Raw genomic sequence first — 25,490 nt, forward strand, 5'->3', positions numbered from 1 at the left:
CTTATGTGGTGCTGAGGAATCGAACCCAGGGCCTCATGCATGCAAGGCAAGCGCTCTACCACTGAGCCACCTTCCCAGCCCCTAGAAACCTAAAATCTTGGCCTCCTGAATTGCTAGGATTTTAAGCCTGAGCTACCAGCACCCAGCATCATTATTTAAAATGTATTTTTCCTTGCAGAATTAAGAAGTATTTAAAACCCATCCATGGTATAAGTTGGAGAAAAAAAAAACAGTGTTTGATTTTGAGACAACTGTTTCATTTTTCTTTCATCTGGTTTCCTCCTCTGTTAATTTGGGACAACTTGATTTTCCATCCATGTTTCTGTGAGAATGAATGACTCAGCACTGAGTTGGTAACCGCTGACAGGAAGTGGTGTGCACTGAACAAGTTGCTACTGTTATAAATATGACTTACTTTCTATGTAGAATGCCATTTATTTATATCCAATAAGAATGATGGAATGTTAAAAAAAAACCTCATTGCACTGTTAGCAATATCTCAAACATGTATATACAATGGCACAAAATAGTTGTTATAATTATATTATTATATAGATTGTTGCTGTTCAAATGTTGAACAACTTAGGGGAAAATAAGGACTTCTGTATTCCAAGGAGGAGGATTCAGGTGAACTATTTGGGCTTCCATTTAGTGCAGAAGCACCAACATGTTCCTTGAGGAAGATGAGGTTGTTGTTAACCATTGGAGGGGGGAGGGCTGATTTTTGTAGGCCCTCCTCTACCCTGTGTCTTGCCAGGCCATTCCTGGGCACATGTCTTCATACCTGCATTAACACACAGCAATCTTCTTACTCATGTGGTACTGCTGCCCTCCTTGAAATTTAGGAGAAGCTCCTTCAGGCCTTCCGTGCCAGACTCCCAGCCCTGCCCTCAGGTCTCCTGATCACTCACGAGCTGTGCAGCCACGGTCTGGGGCACATTCTTGCTGTGTAACACATGTGTCTAACTGGTTGTGTCTCATGGTTGTGCCACAGTGAGCCCCACAGCCTCCCCAGGCCTGCAGAACATGAGATCATAACATTGGAGCAGACACTGAACTCTTCACAAAGCACTCAGTGTGTGTCAGATTATGTATCTCATCCCCACATAGTCTTAGACTAGGACTGGAAGTGACTCACATGTCATTCGTGACATAAAGCAAGTTACCAAACTGTTTCAGAGTCAGAATAGCGGAGAGACATTCTTCTGCTTGGAGGGGAAAGTAGCCATTATGCTGCTTAACAGGGTCTACCGGGAGGGAGGGGCTTACAGCTTTTTACAATGTCTCTCAGACTCTCCATCTAGTAAACTGAGCGCTTTACTTAGGAAGTACTGACATTAAGATCGAAACCAACAGAGGAAATCTGTTTTCAGTGTTGAGGTGCAGAGTGGTTGTTATAGAGGAGGGAAATGATCTTTCTAGAACTATCCCACTTCATTTCCTGGTTTGGCCCTGCTGCAGTGTGATTTACCACCATTCTTACCTGTAGGAGCTACAGGACAAATTTCTGTAACTGTAATTTACCCCAGTCTTTTTCCTCAGCAACCATTATGGAAGTGGTTTTCTGACTCTCCTGGATTAAATCTGTGGCTCAGAAATTGGTCCTCCTGTTCACAGAACTCAGGATTTGGGAAGTGACTCTCAAATACTCAATATTGGTTTTTACACTTCTTCACTCCCATCTGGAGAAACATGAATGGACTTACTTTTTAGGAGGAAGACTTTCATTTGATCAAATGTTGATCTAAGTCGGGCACTAGTGGCTCACGCCTGTAATCCTAGCTACTGAGGAGGCTGAGATCTGAAGATCGAGGTTCCAAGCCAGCCAGTACAGGAAAGTCCCCATGAGACTCTTACCTCCAGTTGACCACAGAAAGCTAGAAATGGAGCTGTGGCTCAAGTGTTAAAGCACTAACCTTTTGAGAGAGAAAAAAATCAGCTCAGGGACAGCACATAGGTCCTGAAATCAAACCCCAGAACTGGCAACAACCCCCCACTTTCCAAAACCAAAAAAGTTGGCTTACGTGTATGTCAATGTAAACCTGATTCAAGCAGAGATTTTCTCTGCCAGTTGTGTGAAAGACACACATGGCTAATGTATTTAAAAAGAATAGCTTGAGGCTTTCTTTACTGGAAAAATATCAAAGCTTTGGCAATTAGTGCTGGCCTACTGCTTAAAACAAATTAAGACGTGACTTAATGAAATGAAACAGAGAACTCTGAGCAAATGTAGATTCTGTTAAAAGTTGATTTTACTCGCAGATAGAGTCATTAGATGTAATGTATTTGCAAGATGCTAACACAGCTGGTTAATTCAGTGAACATATTACTCAAAATTCAAATTAGATGCAATTAGATGTTCAGTATGTTGAGGAAATACAAAGGCACTATTCACTGCTTACCTACTGCTCCATTAGAATGGAATCGCTGTGTGGTTATATACTAGTGTGTTTACCCAACTCTTAGTGTGTGGCTCAGGACATTGAAACTTCTCAGTAGCAATTTCGTGATTGAGCTATTATATTGTCATCTTGTCATTATAATAATGCTTGAAATTTTTTAGGAATCAATCACTTGTGTGATTCATGGAATTAGATGATATCTAATTTTTTATAACTAGTTTTTATTGTTAAGGTAATTTTATTGTAAAGGTGATATGCAGAGGTGTTACACAGTCAGGTAAAGAGTACATTTCTTTATGGAGAATGTCACCCCTTTCCTCTCTTCCTCCTAGTTTTTCCCTCCTGTCCCCACCCACAAATTGGATATTTCTTTTTCCTCATAGTGTCTAGTAAGTACCACTGCATTTGCTCACCCTCTGACCCTCTGTTTCTGTGCCTCCCCTCCCCTCCCAAAGACAGATAAGCAAACAGGACAAAAAGAAAGGAAAGGAAAAACAACAAAGGGGGAAAAAACCCTTCATGTTGATGTCTACTTTTGTACATACTGTATTTGTGCTTTGTGTGGTTGTATGAGTCACAATTCAAGTTACCTCAAGTAAATGGAGTTAGGCAGGGCATCACACAGCAGCATCAGAGAGAGCTGATGGCTTTCAAATGTAAGGAGGCACCAGGCTGGTCTCCTGGACACTGAGGTAGAAGTTGATGTGTCTGAGAGAAACAATTTAAAGGACTGTTCTTGACTCCTGCTTTCAGTCCATCCTGGTGAGGGGAGGGAGGAGGAGGATGTGGAGAGCATTCAGTGGCTTACCTCATGGAGGCCAGGAAGCAGAGAGAAAGAGTGCTTGTACAGGCTGCCTTTTTCTGCTGCTTTGATTCCATCTGGGTCCCCAGCCAAGAGATGTGCTGACTGCCTTCCAGGTGGGTTTTCCCTCTTCCTCGAATCTTCTCCAGAAACACTCCCATAGCTATACCCAGATGAGGGCTTTACTCACCTCCTACGTGCTTCTGAACCTGGATGGCCAAGGTGACCATCATGATTTACCTAATGGATTTTGCCTTTACACTTCTACTCCCTCTTAATCATTAAAAAATATTTTTAATCTTTAAGTAGTTGTACAAACAGTTGCCATTCAATAACGCATGCAACAGTGAATGCAATGCATCTTGATCAATGTCACAACTTTCAACATCCTTACCTACCCTTCCTCTGCCCACCCCTTCCCTCGCTTTTCTTAATTTTTGTGTGCTATGTGTTGGATTTTTTACTGCATTTTCCCCACTATTCGTCTATTCACTACTCTACCCCTGCCTTTAACCCTACTCCACCTCTCTCAAGTACCTATTTCCTAATGTTTATTTTGTTGACCTTTAATTTAGCCTTGAATTCTCCCCTGAATCTACCATTATTTCAGTTCATACATTTGTGTATCCTTGTGTGCCACCCAACACATTTGCTTATATGTTTATAAACTAATTCTAGCTTCCACATGTGAGAGAAAACATGCCACCTTTGTCTCTCTCGGCCTAACTTACCTCATTTAATATAATTTTCTTCCAGGTGCTTCTATCTGCGAATGATATCATTCTCACCCTCATGATCATTTTGGCCCTTGTTCCTCATGGCTTTTCTCTGTTTCCACTAGATTCTCGTCCTTTTCCTTATTCTAGGTCAAAAGAGAACGAATGTTGGTGGCCTAGGTTTGGGGTCCCATGCAGTCCAATCAGAAGAGGGCTGGAGGAGGAGCAGGCTCACCTGCCATACTTCATTAGGAAACACTGAAGGTGAAGTTTTGTAGGCTGGTGTACAGTCCAGAGGGTGATTGATAAGTTTTCTTTTTCTATGAAAGTTCTCAAGGTACTGGAAGCACGCTTCTGTGTGGTGCAGTTATAAATTTATTTTACTAGCCACAATTGTGTTTCTGGTCAGCAAAGTTCAACACACTGATTCCCCCATGCGGTGCTAGTTACTCTGGAGGCTGAGGCTGGAGAGCCACTGTGCAAAACAGTGAGACTCCTTATGAAAAAATGTAAGTTGCTTTTAGTCTTGTCAGAGTTCATAAATAGTCTCTGTGGCTGCCTCTGCCTCTGCCCCTGTCTCTGTCTGTCTGTCTTCTCTCTTGTTATGAGACAGGATGTGGCCATGTAGCCAAGGCCATCCTCAAAATGTGTATTCTACTGCCCTAGCCCTTTGAGTGCTGGGATTACAGGAATGACTCTCCATGTTTGTCCTAAAGGGTCCTTCTTATAGTCTCTAAATCTAGTTTTTCCCCTGTGAATGTCCAGTTGTCACTTTACTATTCACTGAAAAAAAAAATAATCTTTTTTTCCCTATTTTATTATCTTGTTCTTCTGCCAAATATCAGTTGACAATAATTTGGTGTCATTTTGTGTTGTCTGGCTCAAGTCTCTGGAAGACTTTGCGTTTCTTTGATCTATTGTTTGTCCCTCCCTCCCAAAGTATCACATTGTATTATTACTGTGGCTTGCGGGCAACTCAAGTAAGGTCATGTTGATCTTATAAATCTGCCTATTTACTATAGTACTATGTTAAGCTCTTCTGAGTCTTTTGTCTCTGTGCTGCTCTAGAGTTCATTTGTGGATAGCTACAAAACAATTAGCTGACATTTTGTGTCATCATAAACATACTTGAAAAAGGCTTTCTTGCTGTGTGAAGCTTTTTTTTTTTATATCTTTTTCTTCCCGGATTAGCATATATAGAAAATATTTTATATAAGAGATTTTTAAAAACCTGACATTTTCTTTTCTTTTTTTGGGGGGGAGGGGTCCAGTCGTGGGCCTGAACTCTGGGCCTGGGCGCTGTCCTTCAGCTCAAGGCTAGTGCTCTACTACTTGAGCCACAGTGCCACTTCCGGCTTTTTTCTTTTTGCTTATGTGGTGCTGAGGAATCCAACCCAGGGCCTTAAGCATGCAAGGCAAGCGCTCTACCACTGAGCCACCTTCCCAGACCAAACCTGACATTTTCTAATATTACAAAATCTTTACTTACAAATGTTACAGACAGATGTTGACTATATGAGAATGGGATTTGAGTGTAATTCATTTAGAAGTAGAAGTGAGGGCATAGCTCAGGATTTAAACACTTGCCTGGCATGTGTAAGACCTTGGGTTTAACTCTCAACATTGCAAAAAAAAAAAAAAGGAAACAAACAAGAAAACAATTGAGAAGGTTGTGAGCCAAAGTTGTGCCCTTAACTACTTAAGCTCTGAATGGCTTTTACTAAACTTTTCAAAATATATCTTCACTCAGTTTGAATGGAAATTCAGAGTATTGAAGATGATTGCAATTTTTTCTGGTGCCAGTCCTAGGATTCGAATTCAGGGTGTGGATACTGTCCTTTAGCTTTTTATGCTCTAGGCTAGTGCTCTACCACTTGAGCCACAGTGCCACTTATGGTTTTCTAGTGTTTAATTGGAGATAAGAGTCTTATGGACTTTCCTGCCCGGGCTGGCTTTGAACTGCGATCCTCAGATCTCAGCCTCTTGAGTAGCTAGGATTAGAGGCGTGTAATTTAAAAAAGACTTCCTAATATGAAGAGGCAATATAAAGTGTTGCATCACAACTAACTGGAAGATGTTTTGCTTTAGAAAACACAACCTGGGTTCCTATAATCTGAACAGAAAACAAGAGCTTAATATTGGGGAGACAGGGGAGGAGAGCCCCTACTGCCAGGAGATTACTTGTTTCTTACTTGTGGTCCAGGTACCTTGAAGACAGCAATGTTGGAGTCCAGAAAATTCTATTTTCTGGGAGAAAAACAAAATACCTCTAGTGTATTGTTGCTTTTCTCTTCATTGTCGCCTGACAACAGTCTCAGACCACTGAATCACATCTGGATTTCGGTAGCATTCCAAAGCGATCCAGATGCTCAGTAAAGGGTTGGATTTGCTGGTTCTTCCCCTGTGTTTCTGAAGATCTCTGGGTAGGTGATTTGCACCAATGGTAAGAGGCCCTTTGGCAGGGACTGGGTGCTTTTTCTTAGCAAAGAGAAGTGGCCTCATTTCTCTCTGCTTACCTGTTATAACCCCAGGATATTATTACAGAAATCAGGACTTGTTGCTATCCAAACTTAATATTCTACATCCTTCTCACACCATGGTAGTACAGAGTACAACACACACCACCCTTACTTCTCTGTCTCGTTTCTTGGGGGCTGGAATGCAGCAGATCCAAATTAAACTGGTAAAAATTTCCTCAAAGTAAATACCATGTTTATGAAAGCTATTAACCCTGGCATATGAGTTCATTTTTCATTATTATAATGGACCAGGCCTGGGTAATAGTACAAGGAAAAGAGTTTTATTTAGCTCATTATTCTGGAGATTATGAGTCACATCTGATAATTGTCTTCTTACTGGCAAATTCCTAATATGGTACAGGGTATCAAACAGTGAGAGTTGTTGCCCTGGTGCAGGTGTGTGTGTGTGTGTGTGTGTGTGTGTGTGTGTGTGTGTATGTCTGTGCATGTGTGCGTGATCTTTACTCCTTGTTAGAAAGCCACCCCCATTCAATCACTGGGCCCCAGCCTGATAATGACCTCATCTTAATCTTCCTCCCAAAAGGCTAAGTTTCTTCCTCCTCCTCTCCTCCCCTTTTTGTGCCAACACTTAGCACTTGAACTCAGAGCCTCTGTCTTTCACTTGACTCTTTTTCTCAAGGCTAACAGTCACATGAGCCATACCTCTACTTCCAGCTTTTTTGGGTGGTTAATTGCAGATAAGAGTCTCACAGACTTTTCTGCCTGAGCTAGCTTTGAACCATGGTTCTCAGATCTAAGCCTCCTCGGATCTCAGGATTATAGGCTCATGCCTATAATTATAGGTGCCTGGCTAAGCATGATTCTTAATTTTAAAAAATCATAGCAAGCATTTTGTCTACCCTAGAATATGTAAAACAATCCTGACAATCCTAATATTAAATCTCACCCTGTACATAAAATACTCAAGATAATGTGCTGCTTGCAGTGGGAGAGACAGAGCTGAACAGAAGACCCAGAAAAAGACCCATACAAATAGAGAGAATAGACCATTTGAGCAAGGTGCTGTGAAGGAAGCACTCAATAGGCAGTCACAGGCCAAAGCAGACAAGCACTCCAGCACTCTAGCACTGAGCTTTTTCTTTCCTTCTTTCTTTTTCTTTGCTTCTTAGTCTCCTTCCTTCCTTCCTTCCTTCCTCCCTCCTTCCCTCCCTCCCTCCCTCCCTCCCTCCCTGCCTGCCTGCCTGCCTGCCTGCCTTCCCTCCTTTATTTTTTGTGCCAGTCTTGGGGCTTGAAACCAGAGCCTGGGTCCTGTCCTTGAGCATCTTTTTGCTCAGACCAATGGTCTACCACTTGAGTCACTTCTGGCTTTTTTTTTTTTTGGCAGTTTAGTGGACTAAGAGTCTTATGGACTTTCCTGCCTGGGCTGGTTTTAAACCGTGATTTTCAGATCTCAGCCTCCTGAGTAGCTAGGACCACAGGTGTGAGCCACCAGCACCCAGCTAAATCTGATAGTGTAGACTTAAGTATAAATGTAATACTATGAAAATTTAAAGAAAAGAAAAAGAAGGAAAGAAGAGAAAAAGAAAGAAAGGAAGGAAGAAAGAAAAAGACTCTTTAGGTGCAGGCAAAGAGTTCTGATCATTCTTGGCACTACAGGCATAGAAAAAGCTGCTAAATTGGACCTCATTAAAAATCTATACTTTCATTCTGTGAAAGCTCATGTGAAGACTTGAAAAAGCAAGCTGCAGATTGCAGGGTAAGGGAGAGGGATACTTACAAAGCACATGTCTGACAAAAGATGCAATGCCTAGATTCTGTAAGGAACTACTGAAAGTTAGGACTGGGTGCACTGGTGCATGCTTTTGATCCCAGCTGCTTGGAAGGTGAAAATCAGGAGGACAGTGGTTCAGTTCAGACAAAGAAGAACCAAAAATGCTAGCAAGACTCTTATCTCGCAGATAAGCCAGGCATGGTGGAATACACCTGTAATCCCAGCTGTGAGGGAAGCAGAGGTAAAAGGGTGTTTTTTTGAGACCTCCCTGGCAAAAAGCCAGAGACTATTTGAAAAATAAACTAGACCAAACTAAACTGAAAATAGCTGGGGCATGGTTTAAGTGGCAGAGAATTTGAGCATGTGTCTCTGAGTTCAAGTTTAAATTTTTTTATTGTTATTATGAAGGTGATATACAGAGAGGTTACAGTTACATAAATCAGGTAATGAGTATATTTCTTTTTGTACCATGTCACCCCTCCCTTGTTCTCTCCAAGTTTTTCCCTCCTGTACCCATGCACAAATTGTATGGTTCATGTTTCACAAAGTATCTAGTGAGTACCACTGCTGTATTTGTTCACCCTCTGTCTTTCCATTTCTGAGTTCAATTCTTATTCTAGCAAAAAGACCCTAAAACAAAAACTAAAAAACCTTACAATTTAATGGCAAAAGACAAGTATTCCAATTAGAGAAAATAGACAAAGACATACAGAGAATTTATTTTTGTGACAGTCCAGAGACTTGAACTCAGAGCCTGTGCACCATCCCTTGATTTTTTGTGCTCAAGGCTACTGTTCTTTACCATGTGAGTCATAGTTGCACTTTTGGCTTTTTTTGGGGGGGGGTCCAGTCGTGGGGCCTAAACTCTGTGCCTGGGCGCTGTCCCTGAGCTCTTCAGTTCAAGGCTTAGTGCTCTACCACTTGAGCCACAGTGCCACTTCTGGCTTTTTTCTTTTTGCTTATGTGGTGCTGAGGAATTGAACCCAGGGCCTCAAGCATGCAAGGCAAGCACTCTACCACTGAGCCACCTTCCCAGCCCTTGGCTTTTTGATAGTTTATTGAAAATAGGAGTCTCACAGACTTTCCTGCCTAGGCTAGCTTTGAGCAGTCATCTTCAAATCTCAGCGTCTGGAGTAGCAGGGGTTACAGGCATGAGCCCCAAGATATAAGATGGCTGGTAAGTACAAGGGAAGTCTAGCATTATTGGTCACCAAGGAAGTGTAATTTAATTCACCCGAGGCATTGCACATCTTTCAGAGTAGAGGAAGGATGTTGGGGTGGCTGTGCTGAACTCCAGTCCCTTACACATGGCCAACAAAAAATGCAAAATGACACAACCCCTCTAAAACACAGTTGAGGAAGTTTTCTTAAAACCAAACACACAGTAATTACACAACTCAGAAATAAATTTAGGGCATTTATCCCAGAGAAATGAAAACTTGTTTTCTGTACACAAATGTTGATAATTGATTTGTAGCCACAACTGGACTCAACCCAAACGACTTTCAGTAGGTGAATAGCTAAGCAGATGGACACAACTCTAACAGGAGAACAAACTATTGTAAATGCAACCCTTTTGGATGAGTCTCCAGGAAAATTTGAGGAGGAAAAATAGTTCATAGCAATGATTCCATGTATATAATGTCCGTTTTATTATTGTTGCTTTGGTACTGGAGTTTGAACTTGAGACTTCTGTCTCTTGCTTAGCATTTTCACTCAAAGCTGGTGCTCTTCTACTTGAGCCACACTTCCGCTTTTGGCTTTTTTCTGGTTCATTGAATATAAGAGTCTCCTGGATTTGTCTGTCTAGGCTGACTTCCAACTGAGATCCTCAGATCTCAGCCTCCTGAGTAGCTAGGATTACAGGTATGAGCCACTGGCCCTAGTTTATACAAATTTTTTTTAAATGAGCCAAGAAGTAGAAGATAAATTAGATTTTGGACAGGGATTCTGGACAGAGAAGAGCTCATAGAGGATAGATATAGCTGTGGTTATTATAGAAGCCACATACCTTTCTGTTGCTTTTCTTCAATATCTTCACTGTGATGGTGGTTACCCAAACTTTGGCAGGAAATAAAATCCCACACTATCCACACAAATAAAACTAGGCAGTCTGAACAAAATCAGTGCATTAGGCTAATATCAGTGCCTTTGTTGTAATGTGTACTGTTTTGAGGAGAAGTGTTATCATTATTGTGTGAAACTAGATAAAGTGTGCAAGGAATCTTTTCATTTAATTTTTACAACTGTGTATGAATCTGCAGTTGTCCCATTTCAATTAATAAAGAGAAAGAAAGCTGGGTGCTGGTGGCTCACACCTGTAATCCTAGCTGCTTAGGAGGCTGAGATCTGAGGATTGTGGTTCAAAGCCAGCTTGGGCAGAAAAGTACATGCAACCCTTACCTGCCACCAACCATCAAAAAAGCCAGAAGTGGGGCTGTGGCTCAAACAGTAGAGCACTAGCCTTGAGCACAAAAGTTCAGGGATAACGCTAAGGCACTGAGTTCAAGCCCCCAGAACCAGCACAAATAAATAAAAGAGAAAATGACAAGAACATTGTATATCACAGCAATGGTGATGTAGCAAGCACTCCTTTCTGACTTCAGTCAACTTGGTCTCATTTGTAACCATTGCTGACCTAAAGATGTGCATGGAGCTGAGCCTGTTGCCAGGCAACAGGCCACACCCACATGGACCAGATGTTGAATCCCAGACCTGGACAGAGGCAGGATGCTGAGGCTTCTAGGAAAAGTTGCTCCATTGGGCAGCATGGTCAGATAGGAACCCTGCTCTTACCTACCCCTTTCTCTGAGGCAGTGCCTACCTCCTCTCTCCTGAAATACTTCTTTCATCTCTGTCTCTTCTTACTTGGTAGTTAAGTGTCCTCTTCCTAGCTAGGCAGTGTCTGTCTCCTTCTATGCCTTCAGCAAAGAATCACCAGAGAAAAGTGGCTTATTACTTGGCTTGCAAATGACCTACTGTATTCTCTTTAGCATCTCTTCTTCTAGACCCCTGACAGCTGTAGGACTTTTCTGCATTTTCCTTTACTCTAAGAAACAGAGGCCACTATGTCCCCTTCCTGTCATGCCCCCAAATATGCTTTTATTGTTACTTTCCATGGACAAATTTCTTCCCTGTCCAACTACACATTAGGAGGACATTAGCAGGAAGTTCCTAAGTCACAAGCTGGAGCTCTAATGACCACAGAACACAGTTGGAGCTGTTCCTCTTAAGGCAAGCCTGGCCTTTCTTCCTCTCTGCATCTGGGCTGAGCAGCTCCCTTTGAGGCTGCAGTAACATTGCCCTGCAGTGTAGTACACTGCTACCCAGGGCAGCAACTGAAAACCATCAGACAGGTGGCTCAATTTTAGGGAGGTTTTCCAGCTGAGGAGTTCTGTAGCCCCGCCCCCCTCTGCGTCTCAGCCACATGGGGCATAACAGTTCTAGTGTGAATGATATTTAATATGTTCCTTACTCCCCTTCCACAGGATGTGGTCCTGGGGAATGAAACAGGAGTTTAAGATTTATTCATTAGTTTAAAATCGACTCATTAATAGTTTCCTGAGGATTATGCAGGACAAAACTAGAAACTTGCTGGTCAAAGTCTGCAGAGCATTTGAATATGGTCTAATTAAAAACATTATAGGCCAGATTATGTTATTATTTGATACAGTGATTATATAAAGTAGTCCTCCTTTGTAAAATCCTACAAATAGCTATTCATAGTGTTTTTCACTAACCTTAGATGAAATTTTTTAAAAAATTAGAATGATTATAATTATGGTTCATTATGTCCTTTTGAAAAAAACACCAACCTTTTAAATCTTTTCTCAAAATAGCTACATTCTTTTTAAATTGTGTCCACTTACATCCTTTTTACAGTCTCTATTAGATTACAAGGAATAAAAATACTGCCCAAATCATTTTAATAGCCAAATATTTTGTTCAAGAACAAAGAGGCCTTGTTGTTTTGTTACTGAGGCTTGCTCTGAAAAAGCATGAGGCCAGAGGAGGAAGGAGACTGCACACCACTCTCGGTGAGAGTTAGAGGTTTGGGTTTTGGGAAATGAAGATGTCTTCAGCAGTTAAAGACGGAATTCATAGGCATTTGATACTAAAAGCATTTGCTCCTAATACAGCAAGTGAAACACACTATTGTAGTCTTTTTGTTTTGGTTTTTGTACTGGGGCATGAACTCAGAACCTGGGTGCTATTCCTTAACTTTTTTTGCTCAAGGCTGGAACTCTACCACTTGAGCCACACACAGCTCCACTTCTGGCTTTTTGCTGGTTAATCAGGGATGAGTCTCAGGTCTTTTCCTGCTCCAGCTGGTGGCTTTGAACTGTTTTCCTGGGAGCACAGTGTCCCGAGTATCTGGAAAAGGAGCTGTAGTTCAAATAGCAGAGCACTACCCTTGAGCAAAAAAGCTCCGGGACAGCAGCCAGACCCTGAGTTTAAACCCCAGACTGGCACACAAAAAAAAGAAACAAAAAAAATTATAAAGAAATATTTGAAAGTTTTAGACAGAGAGTCAGTCAAAGAAGTATTAGACACGAAAAAGGAAATCTGGAAGTCTTTGATGAAAATTATTCCTTTGTTATGATTTCACAGGGAATCAAAAAGGAAGATATAGTTTAAATCCCAGGAGACCATTTCACATTGACTTTGATCTTCCCCAAACAATGATCACATGGATCATTTGTCCCCTTACATATCACCAGTAGCTAAAACTGATTTGTCTTTCCACTATTTTGTTACATGTAATTGCACATAGTACCTAAGAATTTAGAGTCTTTGCCAAGAGTAAAGTGGGTATAATCTTTCTCAACTGTGGTGGCTCTCCAATGCAGTATTAGTCATGAAACTCCTGGAACAGGAGCCTCCAAATGGAACTGTGATCATTACAAAGGAAGATCACGCTTTGCTTCTTCCTTTGTGTGACCTATCCTGTTCCTCTGTTGCAGGTGCCTTCATTTGCAAGATGGTACCATTTGTCCAGTCTACTGCCGTGGTGACCGAAATTCTCACCATGACCTGTATTGCTTTGGAGCGGCACCAGGGGCTGGTCCATCCCTTTAAGATGAAGTGGCAGTACACAAACCGGAGGGCTTTCACCATGCTAGGTGCGTTGACCACATTTCCTCATGGGGACTAAATGTCTCAGCTAAACAACCTAAAAGTGGAAGCCCTTCAGAGGTTTCCATCTGTGCACTTGGCTGAGTTGCTTGGTACCTGTGTCTGGTTAGAGAGCATCATAGTAAGTGGTGGGGATGGGTATTAAATAGATCACCTCCTGATGGATGGGAGGCAGAAATACAAAGGAGAAGAGTCTGGGGACAAGATATACCCTTCAATGACACACTTCCCCACTCTGGTACCTACCTCTTCTAAACAAGCTCAACTGCCTCTGCCTCATAGTCCCTTTGGTTAGGAATTCATTAATCAGTTCACCAGTGGAGTTTGAGGCTTCGTGATCTAATCACCTCTCAAAAGCCTATGAGCTGGCTAGGTGCTGGTAATTCAAGCCTGTCATCCTAGCTACTCAAGAGGCTGAGATCTGAGAACTGTGGTTCGAAGCTAGCCCGAGCAGGAAAGTCTGTGAAACTCTTTTATTCAATTAATTACCAAAACAAACAAACAAACAACAAAAAAAAACCAGAAGTGGAGCTGTGGCTCAAGTGGTAGAAGGCCTTAGCAAAAATAAAAGTTCAAGGACAGCACCCAGTTCCTGAATTCAAGCCTCAGGACCAGAACATACACACACATACACACACACACACACACACACACACACACACAGGCAGGGGGCAGGGGGGAGGGAGGGGAGAGAGAGAGAAGGAGGAGGAAGAGGAGAAAAAGGAGGAAGAGGAGAAAAAGGAGGAAGAAGAGGAGGAGGAGGAGGAGGAGGCAGTCCATGAGCTGACACCAGGCCTTAACATGTAAGCTTTCAGGGCACATGTCAGAACACAGTTATCACTTGGTGAGACTGCTGGGCTTGTCTGAGTCCTCAGGCCAATCTTTCTTTTAGAACAAAGAGAACTGTATGTGTACAGCTGAAGGGTATCTTCTCAATTAACCTATATGTATTAAAGCATAATTTCAGCATTCCAGACCTCTTCTTATTTGCTCCCATCCCCACCCACCTTCTCTCTCTACTTCAGGTCTGCCCCAACATTGAAAAGCTATCATTTTGGATATATTGTTTCAATTCCCAAACTGTTTTTTAAAATTATTATTATTACTACTACTCTTATTAATTCAGTTTTTGGTGCTATCCCTGAGGCTTGAACTCAGGTACTGAGAACTGTTCCTGAACTTTATTTTTGCTCAAGACTAGCACTCTACCACCTCAGCCACAGCTCTACTTCTCTTGCTTTTTGCTGGTTAATTAGAGATAAGATTACCATGGACTTTTCTGTCCGGGCTGGCTTCAAACTGTGATCTTCAGATCTCAACCTCTTGAGTAGCTAGGATTACAGGCATGAGCCACCAGCACCTGGCTCATATATTTCTTCCTATTCTTCTTATGTGTTGATTCTCAGTTTCTTGAAGCCCAAAGCAATACAGAGTTTTCTTAATGATGCCACTGAATAAAGAAAGATTGAACGAGCTTAACAGTTCTCCCAAATCAAAGTCAAGGCCCTTGGTTCTGTTCTCTTTTGAGTCTGTTAAGATTCACTGATTGAAATACTCTCTGGTAATTAACTACATTTTTCCTTCTTTGCTAAGTATACATCATTAAAACAACTATGCTCAACAAACTCAGGAAGGAGAAGAAATGTGCAAAGGGCATACTGGTTTCTGAAGTAGTGTTTGCTTTTTAAATAGGAAAATATTGACTGAGCACCAGTGGCTCATGCCTGCAATGCTAAACTATTCAGGAGGCTGAGATCTGAAGGTCATGGTTCTAAGTCACCCCAGGCAGAGAAATCCATGAGCTGCATATCTCCAATTAACTACCAAAAAGCCATAAGTGGAGCTGTGGCTTTCAAGCGTTAGAGCGCCAGACTTGAGCAAAAGAACTTAGGGACTGTGGAGCCATAAAAACAGAAAGTTTTAGGAGGACTGTCCTGCAGGAATGTTGGTGAAAGAATTGAGACTCTATTAGGCAATCATTGCATTGCCCAGGGACAGAGGAGGTTCAGGGGGCGCGGGGGAGGAGGGTGGCTTCCGAGGTTGGGGAGCTTTGCTGGCTCTGGAGTTAAGCACACGTCCTCATCTGAGTCACGTCCTGCTGGCATCTTCACAGGTGTGGTCTGGCTGGTGGCTGTCATCGTGGGATCGCCCATGTTGCATGTGCAGCGGCTCGAGGTAGATGCGGAGCTGGGATTGGCAATCCTAGCGCTGAAACCTTTTCCATCCTCTCTCAATCATGTTGGTTTCTTCAAGAGCATGACAGAAACTTGGGTGTATGGGCTTTATGTTATTTCAAGGGAAATAAAATAATTCGTTTTAAGATGGCTTTCCCTTATATTTTTGCTAGCTCTTCTTGATTATTGTATTAAGATGTTGAATGCTTGTGATAAATGATTTTTTAAAGCTCCAAGACCACTTTCTATAAATTCCTGCAAACTAAACATGTTTTTCCTAGTGCTCCTCCATGTCATGTTGGATTTTAAGAGGTCAGTGCTTACTGTAGATTTTTCCTTTACTTTTTAATCATAGAAAATTCATTGTAATAGATTGTCCTCTTGTTAGGACTTTTTTTATGTATGCTGGTCCTGGGGCTTAAACTCAGGCCTTGAGTGCTGTCTCTGAGATTTTTGTGCTTGAGGCTAGTGCTCTACCACTTGAGCCACAGCTCCACTTCCACTTTTTTTTTTCTGAGTAGTTTATTGGAGATAAGAGTCTCAAGGACTTCCCTGCACACGCTGGCTTTGAACCAGGCTCCCCAGATCTCAGCCTCCTGAATAGTTAGGATTACAGGCATGAGCCACTAGTGCCCGCACTTGTTAGGATTTTTAGAATATATTTTTATTATCACTAAGTAGCTGTGCCCACAGGGATGTGAACTCAGCACGTCGGTTTATAAGCATAATGCATCATGATCAGCCTCACCCTTTCGTCATTCCCCGCCATCTCTATCCATTTGTTACTTGATTGTTTTCATGAAGTCCTTTCTTACCGGTCTCCTATTTATTGAAAAACTGAAATTTGAACTGGAAATGGATCGGGGGGGGGCAGGGAGGTTATCTTATCCAGTCACTTTCCTTCTCCCACCGGTGTTTCTGATAGGCCCAGACATGTGTGGGGATTTACAGTCCCAGAAGCAGCATGGTGATTCTGGACAGCCCACCGTGGCCACTGGGTGTGCTTGCTGCATCTTGTAAAGGTTACCTAATGCCCACAGGAGTCTTCAAGAACAGTTGGACATTATATACAGAAGACAATCTTTAAAACAATGCATCCCTTTGCATCTTTCATTTTTAACTTTTTCTTTGCTGGTCCTAGGGTTTGAACTCAGGGCCTGGGCACTGTCCTTGGGATTTTATTTGGTTAAAGCTAGTACTGTACCACTTGAGCCACAGCTCTACTTCCAGTCTTTTGGTGGTTAATTCCAGATAAGAGTGTTGTGGCCTTTCCTGCCCAAGCTGGCCTTCAACTGCGGTTCTCAAATCTCAGGCTCCTAAGAAGCTGGGATGACAGGTGTGAGCCTCTGATGCCTAGCTCCTTTGTGTCTTTTAAGGCAGACAGAAGATCTGAGGCTTTGCTGTGCATGCCACCCATCTCAGAGGCATACGGAAGGAGATGTGGGGTAAAAACAGTTTAAAAGTAGCCTGTAATCCAGCCGGGTTCCAGTGGCTCACACCTGTAATCCTAGCTACTCAAGAGGCTGAGATTTGAGGATCGTGGTTCAAAGCCAGCCTGGGCAGGAAAGTCTATAAGACTCTTATCTCCAATTAACCACCAGAAAGCCAGAAGTAGCACTGTGGCTGAAGTGGTAGAGTGCTCACCTTGATCTGAAGAGCTCAGGGACAATGCTCAGGTCCAGAGTTCAAGCCCCATGACCGACAAAAAAATTAAAAAAAGAAAAAGAAAAAGTAGCCTGTAATCCTAGCTGCCCAGGAAGCTGAGATCTGAGCATCACACTTCAAAGCCAGATTGGTCAGGAGAGTCCATGACACTTGTATTACCAACAAACCACCAAAAAATCAGAAGTGGAACTATGGTTCAATTTCTGGAGTACTAAGCTTTGAGCAAAAAAGCTCTGAGACAGTGCTGAGGCCCTGAATTCAAGCTTCAAGCCTGGCTCACAAAAAGAATAGCCCAAAGTTGAGAGAGATAGGCGAGAAAGAAGGAAGGGGTGACGTTCATCAAGACACATTATACTCATGACCTGACTTGTTGAATTGAAACCCCCTGGTATAGTGGCTTAAAGACAATAATATTAATATTAATAATAAAGAAGTCTGATTTCATTTTGTGTGTGGATATGGAATGAGTTCAACTCTGTAGGTACGAAAGCTACTTTAGTCTTTCTGTTGTCGTCTGCTGAAGGTTTTCCAGTTATGGTAAAATGTCATGGGTGAAAACTTTGAGCCTGCCCTTTAGATAATTAAATACCTCTGGTCACTTTCAATCAGCAGAAAAGTGTTAGTTTCATTTAAAAACTGTTCAGGCCTGTCTCATAAATCACATTCTCAATCAATATAAAACTTTGCTCTTCCCTCAGCTTGAATTAATTGTGAGCCTCATGTGAAGATGGTTGTGGTTGATATCTTAATTTCCTGTCTCCACACCCACAGCCCTTCTCTCTGAAGCATTTGATGAGATGGACTAAAAAAATAAAAGACTAAATAAAAAATAAAATTATTTGCCAGCTACTAGTGGCTCATGCCTGTAATACTAGCTACTCAGGAGGCTGAGATCTGAGGATGGTAGTTGGATGCCAGCTCAGGCAAAAAGAAACTCTTATCTCCAATTAACCACCAGAAAGTAGACCTTTGGCTCAAGTGGCAGAGCACTAGCCTTGAGTACCCAGGGACAGCACCCAGGACCCAAGTTCAAGCTTTAGTAATGGCACCATCAATTAATCAATAAAATAAATAATAAAATCAATAATTGATAAATCAATAATTTTACCCATATATATATTTTTTTTGGTCGGTTGTGGGGCTTGAACTCTGGGCCTGGGTACTGTCCCTCAGCTCTTCAGCTCAAAGTGAGCACTCTACTACTTGAGCCACAGTGCCACTTGCTGTTTTCTGGTGGTTAATTGGAGGTAAGAGTCTCACAGGCTTTCCTGCCCAGGATGGCTTTGAACTATGAGCCTCAGATCTCAGCCTCTTGAGTAGCTAGGAATACAGGTGAGAGCCACCAGCTCCCAGCTCCTACTATATACTTTAAATGCATATCCCATTAAATTTGCAGACTTTTTTTATTATATAATCTAATTTGCAAAGCTGTGCTTACTGCTACGCAGACTGGCTCAATTGAATTTATTTCTGTCAGGAAAATGTCTGATTTTATTTTTGAGATAAATGCATTACTATGCCTTCTGTGGCCGCCCATGGCTCCTATATTTTGTGACAGTGTGCATGAGCTTGTGGAGCATTGATGTCTTACTTGAATAAACATAGCACGGCCCTTTTCCACATTTCTCTCTTGTGCTGCCTTCGCATTGTTCTCTCTGGGCTCTTTCTCAGGAATGATGTATTTGACAGTGTGCAGGGATGTTATTTCAGGAGGCTGTTAAATTGAAATTATTATCAATTCTACCTCCTCACTATATGAAAATGAATTCACCACATCCCAGCACACTTTGCTGTTTTCTTCCCTAATACCAGGCTTTGCCCTGAATAGAAAGAGGCTTAAGGAAGAGAAAAGCACAAGGCCTCGCTATGTGATGCTTAGTTAAAGATGGCACCACTGACATAAGTAATTGAATTATCTCTCTCACGGGGCCTTATGAGAGAAGATTTAGAGTGAGTGAGCGATGGTTTCCTTGATTGGAACAGGGATGTTTATGAAGGTGAAAGTGAGAATACCAGCCCTGCTTAACATCTAAGCCTCAGATACTACTTTACACAGTGGTAACATAGATATAAATATGTATGGTAAGAAATCAAGTATGGGGAAAAGTCGCCCCAGCCCTCTTGAGAACATGCTCAGAGACTAAGCTTTGTAATGCGTGTTTATTCCTGGCTCAGTGGCTGCTACATGGAATCAGAATGCTTCTCATTCTTCATACCTATTCCTGGGTGGTTTGGATCTTGAAATTATTTTTCAATGAATGGTATCCTTCCTGGTCTCACCTGTCAGTAGTAGCTAGATCAAAGCTTGAATTTTCTAAGCATTTCCTTTGATATGGAAGACTATTGATGAAATTTGAAATTGGCTGGAAATGCTTTCTGAACTATGTCCGAAACTTAGTTAATTCACTCCAGAGTAACTAAAATAGTAGTTGTTTTTATTTTTGTTTTGCCAGTTCTGGGGCTTGAACTCTGGGCCTATGTGCTGTCTGAGCTTTTTGTCTAACGCTACTGCTTTACCACTTGGGCCACAGCTCAACTTCCAACTTTTTGGTGGTTAATTGGAGATAAGTGTCTCATGGAATTTCCTGCCTAGGCTGGTTTTGAACCATGATCTTCAAATCTCAGCCTCCTGAGTGGCTAGGATTACAGGTGTGACCCACCAGCAAGCAGCTAAAATAGTAATTTTGTCAATTTTTTAAAAGCATCTAATTTTTATTCCTACTACCTAGAGGTAATGGCTTTTGAATGTGTTTCACTTTGTCCCTGAACTATGATTTTAGTCCAGTTTCTCATTTACCTCAGAATCTCAGTAACCTTTTTAATACCTTAACAAGCAATCAGACTGTTCCAAGTTTGAAATAAAAGTTTAAAACACAGTGTAGTGTCTCTTACTTTGAATGCATGCTTTAGTAATTATGTTTTTTGAGACTACTGGAAAGCTAAAATTAATTTTGTGACTAGTAGGGCCAGGTGTGGTAGCACACATCTATAATCCCCAGCTATCTGGAAGTCTGTGAACAAGAGGCTATAATCTAGCTGACCTGAACAAAATTGGGAGATCCTACCTGAAAATAACTGAAACAAAAGGGGTACAGGCATGAATTAATTGATAGAGCACCTGCCTACGTAGACAAGCTCCAGGCCCTGAGTTCAGACTCTAGGATGACAAAAACAATGGAAAGAAAAAGAACGTCAAATGAATTGTGTGATGAATAGAACTAAATGTTGGGAGCAATTAAAAACTCTGAAAGTAAACAAGCACAGACCGCAATCTCCTTTAAAATGAAACAAAAATGCAAAACGCTTACAAACTTTAGTCATTAAGTAGCACAGCTACACCTTACCACCAGATGACAGTGAGAAACGAATTCACCCCTGAGGTGGGGAGCAGTGGGCAGTGTGGGAACACAGCAAGCTAGCTGCATCTCCTACTGTCTCCCTCCTCTTCTCACGGAATCATTCTCCTTGTAAAGATTAAGTACGACTTCCTGTATGAGAAAGAGCATATCTGCTGCTTAGAAGAGTGGTCCAGCCCCAAGAGCCAGCAAATCTACACCACCTTCATCCTGGTGATCCTCTTCCTCCTGCCTCTGCTGGTGATGCTCATCCTCTATAGCAGAATCGGCTACGAACTGTGGATCAAGAAGAGAGTGGGGGACGGCTCTGTGCTTCGTACCATCCATGGAAAGGAAATGTCCAAAATAGCCAGGTTTGGCCTGTGAAATATTCCCCACGGTTTCAAGTAGTTGTAATTAGTTGGGCTGGAGGATACAGTTGCCCTGGAACCCAGATAATTTAGATAATTTATTCAAAGCAGCTTTTGTATTTCAAATGAGAACATCCGCAGACTTTCATCCCTTTGTAAGGTTTAATATGTATCAGGAAGAAAAGGCACAATCCACCAGCTTTTAAGTCAAAAGTAAAGTGAGGCCAAGCAAGGTCCTTGGCTTATGCCTGTAATTCTAGCTACTCAGGAGGCTGAGAGCTGAGGATCTTAGTTTGAAGCCAGCTTGGCCAGATAAATCTGTGATACTCCTATCTCTGACTAACCTGTTTAAAAAAAGAAGTGGAGGTGTGGCTTAAATGGTAGAGCACCAGCCTTGAGCAGGAAAAGCCAAATGAGATTTTGAAGCTGGGAGTTCAAACACTCGTAAGGGCACAAAAATGAATGAATGAATGAATGGAAGTTAGGGCTGGAGATGGAAACTTACTTAGAACTGATAGCATTGGCAATATCATCCACATGTAAATATGGAATGACAGGAAGAGCTAGTTTCAGGATCCCGAGGTCCCGTGGGACATTTCTTTCTCTATTGCCTGCCATCAACATGAATTAGAGCAACACTTTTCCTCATATGCATAATTGCATACCTGGTGCCACTCAAGGACGATGCTAAAATGCATGAGATGACTTTTGAAAACCCTTTGAAACCAGATCATGCTACCTATTGTATTTTAATTAAATTAATTTTTCATGCCAGGTATGGGGCTTGAACTCAGGGCCTGCACACTGTCTCTGAACTCTTTTTGCTCAACACTAGTTACCTACCACTTGAGATACAGCCCCACTTATGGGTTTATTTTTTTTTTGGTTGTTAATTGGAGATAAGACTTTTAGTGCCATGCTGGCTTCAAACCTCAATCCTTAGAGCTAAGCCTCCTGAGTAGCTAGAATTACAGGTGTGAACCACTGTTGCCTGACTATGCTAGTTATAATTTTACTAAAAGGTTGTGCCTTCTGTCTTATTTATTAGTATCTAATTTCAAGCTATTGTACACTTTTCTGTTATGGATCTTGAAGTAACTGTGGCTTATTTTTCAAATAATGATGAAAATGAATGGAAGCCATACTCACTATGAAGTAGCCTAATGAGTTTTAAAAATCAGTTCACCAAGGGGACAGTGACCTCTAGTGCCTGGTCTGTGAAATGAAAATCTCCCCTGGAATGTCTGGGGGTGGGGGTGGGCAGAGGCTGGGTCTGAGTTTACTGTGCCATTTCCTTAGGAGAAACGTTTACCAGCAAGGAATGACAGATAATGAGTATGGACTCTATTAAGCGAGAGCACCATGCCCATATGTAGATTTCTTGCAAAATGAATCCACTTTCTAAAAGGCATGAAGAAAATCAATTTGAATTCTTGGTTAGCCCGATTATTTAGTCATATAATAAAAGAGCACCTCTTTTTTTTATCCTCAAGGCATGCCATATTCATGAATATTAGGGTGTTTTTTTTAATGCCAGTACTAGGGCTCAAACTCTGGGCCAAGGTGTTCTCCCTTAGCTTTTTTGCTTAAAGCTAGCACTCTACTGCTTGAGCCACAGCTCCATTTTCAACTTTTTGGTCATTAAATTGAAAGAAGAGTCTCATAGACTTTACAGCTTGGACTGGCTTCCAAACAAGATCCTTAGATCTCAGCCTTTGGAGTGGCTGAGCCACCAGTGCCTATTTAAATACTATTATTTTGCTATCAGAGGTATTCATCTCTTTCAATATATACCAAACAAAAGCTTAGTCACTAAAGTTAGGCTGCCTACCTTCAAATCCAAAATCCATTCCTTATTAGTCATCTGACTTTACAAATGCGATAACTCTTCTGTGTCTCAGTCCCTACCACTGCGTGGTGGCTTAATAAGGAGATTAATGGTGTCATCCAGGCCCACCATCTGTGCCAGAACCAGAGCCATCATGAGCACACATCAGAAGGAGGCCTTTAATAGGGAGAATATCAGAATGAGGGTAAAATCAGTGGAGAGGGATGATAATCAGCACACATTGAACTCACCATGCCCTTTCTTAGCATTTGAAGCAATTATGAGTGGGTGAACCAGATTCAAGCTTCATTTAAGTGAGAGTTAACCAGTGCAATGTTTCTCTGGGTTCAGGAAGAAGAAGCGAGCTGTGGTGATGATGGTGACGGTGGTGGCTCTCTTTGTGGTGTGCTGGGCGCCTTTCCATGTGGTCCACATGATGAGCGAATACAGTGGGTCCTCTCCTTCTTACTCGAGACACTTTCTAACTGGTTTTCTGCTACAATAGGCAAGAAATCATTGAAATGAGTGATTATTCACTTGCATGAAAAAATAACCATCAAATTAGCTGTTATTCACTTGAGTGATAAAGTATCTGTCATTGTGTGAATTTGATCACCGGATCATTGTGTGCTAGGTAATTGTACATGGCTGAGACTAAGTGTTTGATATGATGAGGACTAAGTCTTTTTGTCCGTATGTGCCAGTCTTGGGACTTGAATTCAGAGCCTAGATGTTATCCCTAAATGTTATTACTCAAGGAGAGTGCTGTAGCATTTGAGCCACAGCTCCACTTCTGTTTTTTTTGGTGGTTAATTAGCGATAAGAGTCACATAGACTTTTCTGCCTGGGGTTGGCTTTGAACTTTGCCCCTTAGACCTCAGGCTCCTGGGTAGGATTATAGACATGAGCTGTAGATGCCCAGCTAGGATGAACTCTTTTTAATAATTATAATGATAAAGAAAAGCTTTGAGCTTTGTCTTTTCTGCTGTTCCCCCTCTCCCTAAGATCTTCTGGTGGTTAATTGAAGATAAAAGTCTCACTGACTTACCTGCCCAGGCTGGCTTTGAACCATAATTTTCAGATCTCAGCCTCCTGAATAGCTAGGATTACAGATGTAAGCTACTGATTCCCAACTGTATTTGGAACTTGGACTTACACCTGATGAATCAGTGACACTAGGATTTTAGTCATTCAAACAGTGTTTCTCTGATAAGCCAGGATGGAACATAGTTCTTGGGTACTAGTGCTTTTGTAATTTAATAGCTGTTAATTTAAAGGTAGCTGTTGCGTCTAATTCCACAGAGCTTGAAGTCAAAAAGTTGAAATGTTATAAGCTCCTAAACTTAATAAGGCACTAACCTATGCACCTAAGACTAAATTTTCTAAGAATATGTCTTAGAACAAAGAACTTATTCATCTAGGAAAAGTCAATCACAAAATAGTCTTGAGAACTATCATATTCTTAACTACTTGTACAAATCCAAGTCCTTGGTTAAAAGCAATGACAAACAGAAAGGATATTTTTTGTTCATTTGTTTTTGTAAAACAAATAATTCTGATAACTACAATATTATTTCAGGTAATTTTGAAAAGGAATATAATGATGTCACAATCAAGATGATTTTTGCTATCGTCCAAATAATTGGATTTTCCAACTCCATCTGCAATCCCATCGTCTATGCATTTATGAATGAGAACTTCAAGAAGAACTTTTTGTCTGCGGTTTGTTCTTGCGTCATTAGAGAACCTTTGTCTCCAACTGGCCGACAGGGCGATTCAGACATTACAATGTTCCAGAAGAAAGGGAATGCATTCCCCAGAGAGAATCTGGAGGAGGAGACCAAAGGAGAAGCTTTCAGTCAGGGAAACATTGAAGTCAAATTCTGTGTACAGCCAGAAGAGAAAAAATATTTCAAGCGACATCTTGCCTTCTTTAGTTCTGAACTTTGTGAGAATTCTGTTTTGGGCAGTGGACATTAATTGTGACAATGGCTCTGTGATGAGTATCATTCATATTGCAAATTGAGAACTTTATTTTGAACAAAGGTTTATTTTTACAAGTAATGAACAGAAGGAAATGAATCCTTTTGTTCCCCATTTAAACTAACATTATTGTTGCCTAGGATAATATGTAGTTAGTTAAACAAAGTCCAAAATTATATGGTATACTATAATAGCAATTCAAATTTGAAATGAATTCAAAGCCAAAAGTTAAATCAAAACAAAGAATTAACAGGATTCTCAAGTGATGGAAATACAGATTAAAAACAACAACGTTTTCTTGAGCTGGGTGGTAGTGGTTTGTTCCTGTAAGCTTAGTTACTCAGGAGGCTGAAATGTGAAGATCACAGTTTGAAGTCAGACTGGGAAGGAAAGTATGTGAGACTTTTATCTTGAATAAACTACCAAAAAAATCCAGAAATAGAGCTGCGGCTCAAGTGATAGAGCACCAGCCCTGAGGAAAAGAAGGTCAGGGACAGACAGCTCATACCCTAGGACTGGTGTGGGCACACATACACAAGCAAAAAATAAAATTCTTTGCTTTTCAACATAGTGGATTTGTTTTGAATGAAAGTGTAACCTAAAAAGTTACTAGTGTACCCTTGTAAATTATTGAAGTAGATTTTTGAAGATCTATAGACATCAATATTCTTGGCTAGTAGCTTCTGTCCACTAGTGCATGGAATGTGACCTTCTGTGTATTGCTGTGTTGCATGAAACAATATTAAAAGGATTTCTTCCACTTTGTATGTTGTTAATGCTAATATTAATAATGGACTGTTGATGTTGGGGAAATAGAACCTTTTGCA

At 41.4% G+C, this 25,490-nt stretch overlaps 1 protein-coding gene across 1 annotated transcript in view; it reads left to right on the plus strand.

The window, feature by feature from the left end:
- Nucleotides 1–24,660, plus strand: part of Qrfpr (pyroglutamylated RFamide peptide receptor) — a 36,310-nt gene extending 11,650 nt beyond the window's left edge. The window contains exons 2-6 of the mRNA XM_013022142.1: nucleotides 13,136–13,294; nucleotides 15,421–15,482; nucleotides 20,620–20,855; nucleotides 23,032–23,129; nucleotides 24,260–24,660. Coding sequence (XP_012877596.1) covers nucleotides 13,136–13,294; nucleotides 15,421–15,482; nucleotides 20,620–20,855; nucleotides 23,032–23,129; nucleotides 24,260–24,660 — 956 coding nt within the window. The remainder of the gene's footprint in view (nucleotides 1–13,135; nucleotides 13,295–15,420; nucleotides 15,483–20,619; nucleotides 20,856–23,031; nucleotides 23,130–24,259) is intronic.
- The last annotated feature ends 830 nt before the right edge of the window (nucleotides 24,661–25,490 follow it).

This window comes from Dipodomys ordii, unplaced genomic scaffold (genome assembly GCF_000151885.1).
Source record: "Dipodomys ordii isolate 6190 unplaced genomic scaffold, Dord_2.0 Scaffold60, whole genome shotgun sequence".
In the NCBI taxonomy this organism is placed as follows: domain Eukaryota; kingdom Metazoa; phylum Chordata; class Mammalia; order Rodentia; family Heteromyidae; genus Dipodomys; species Dipodomys ordii.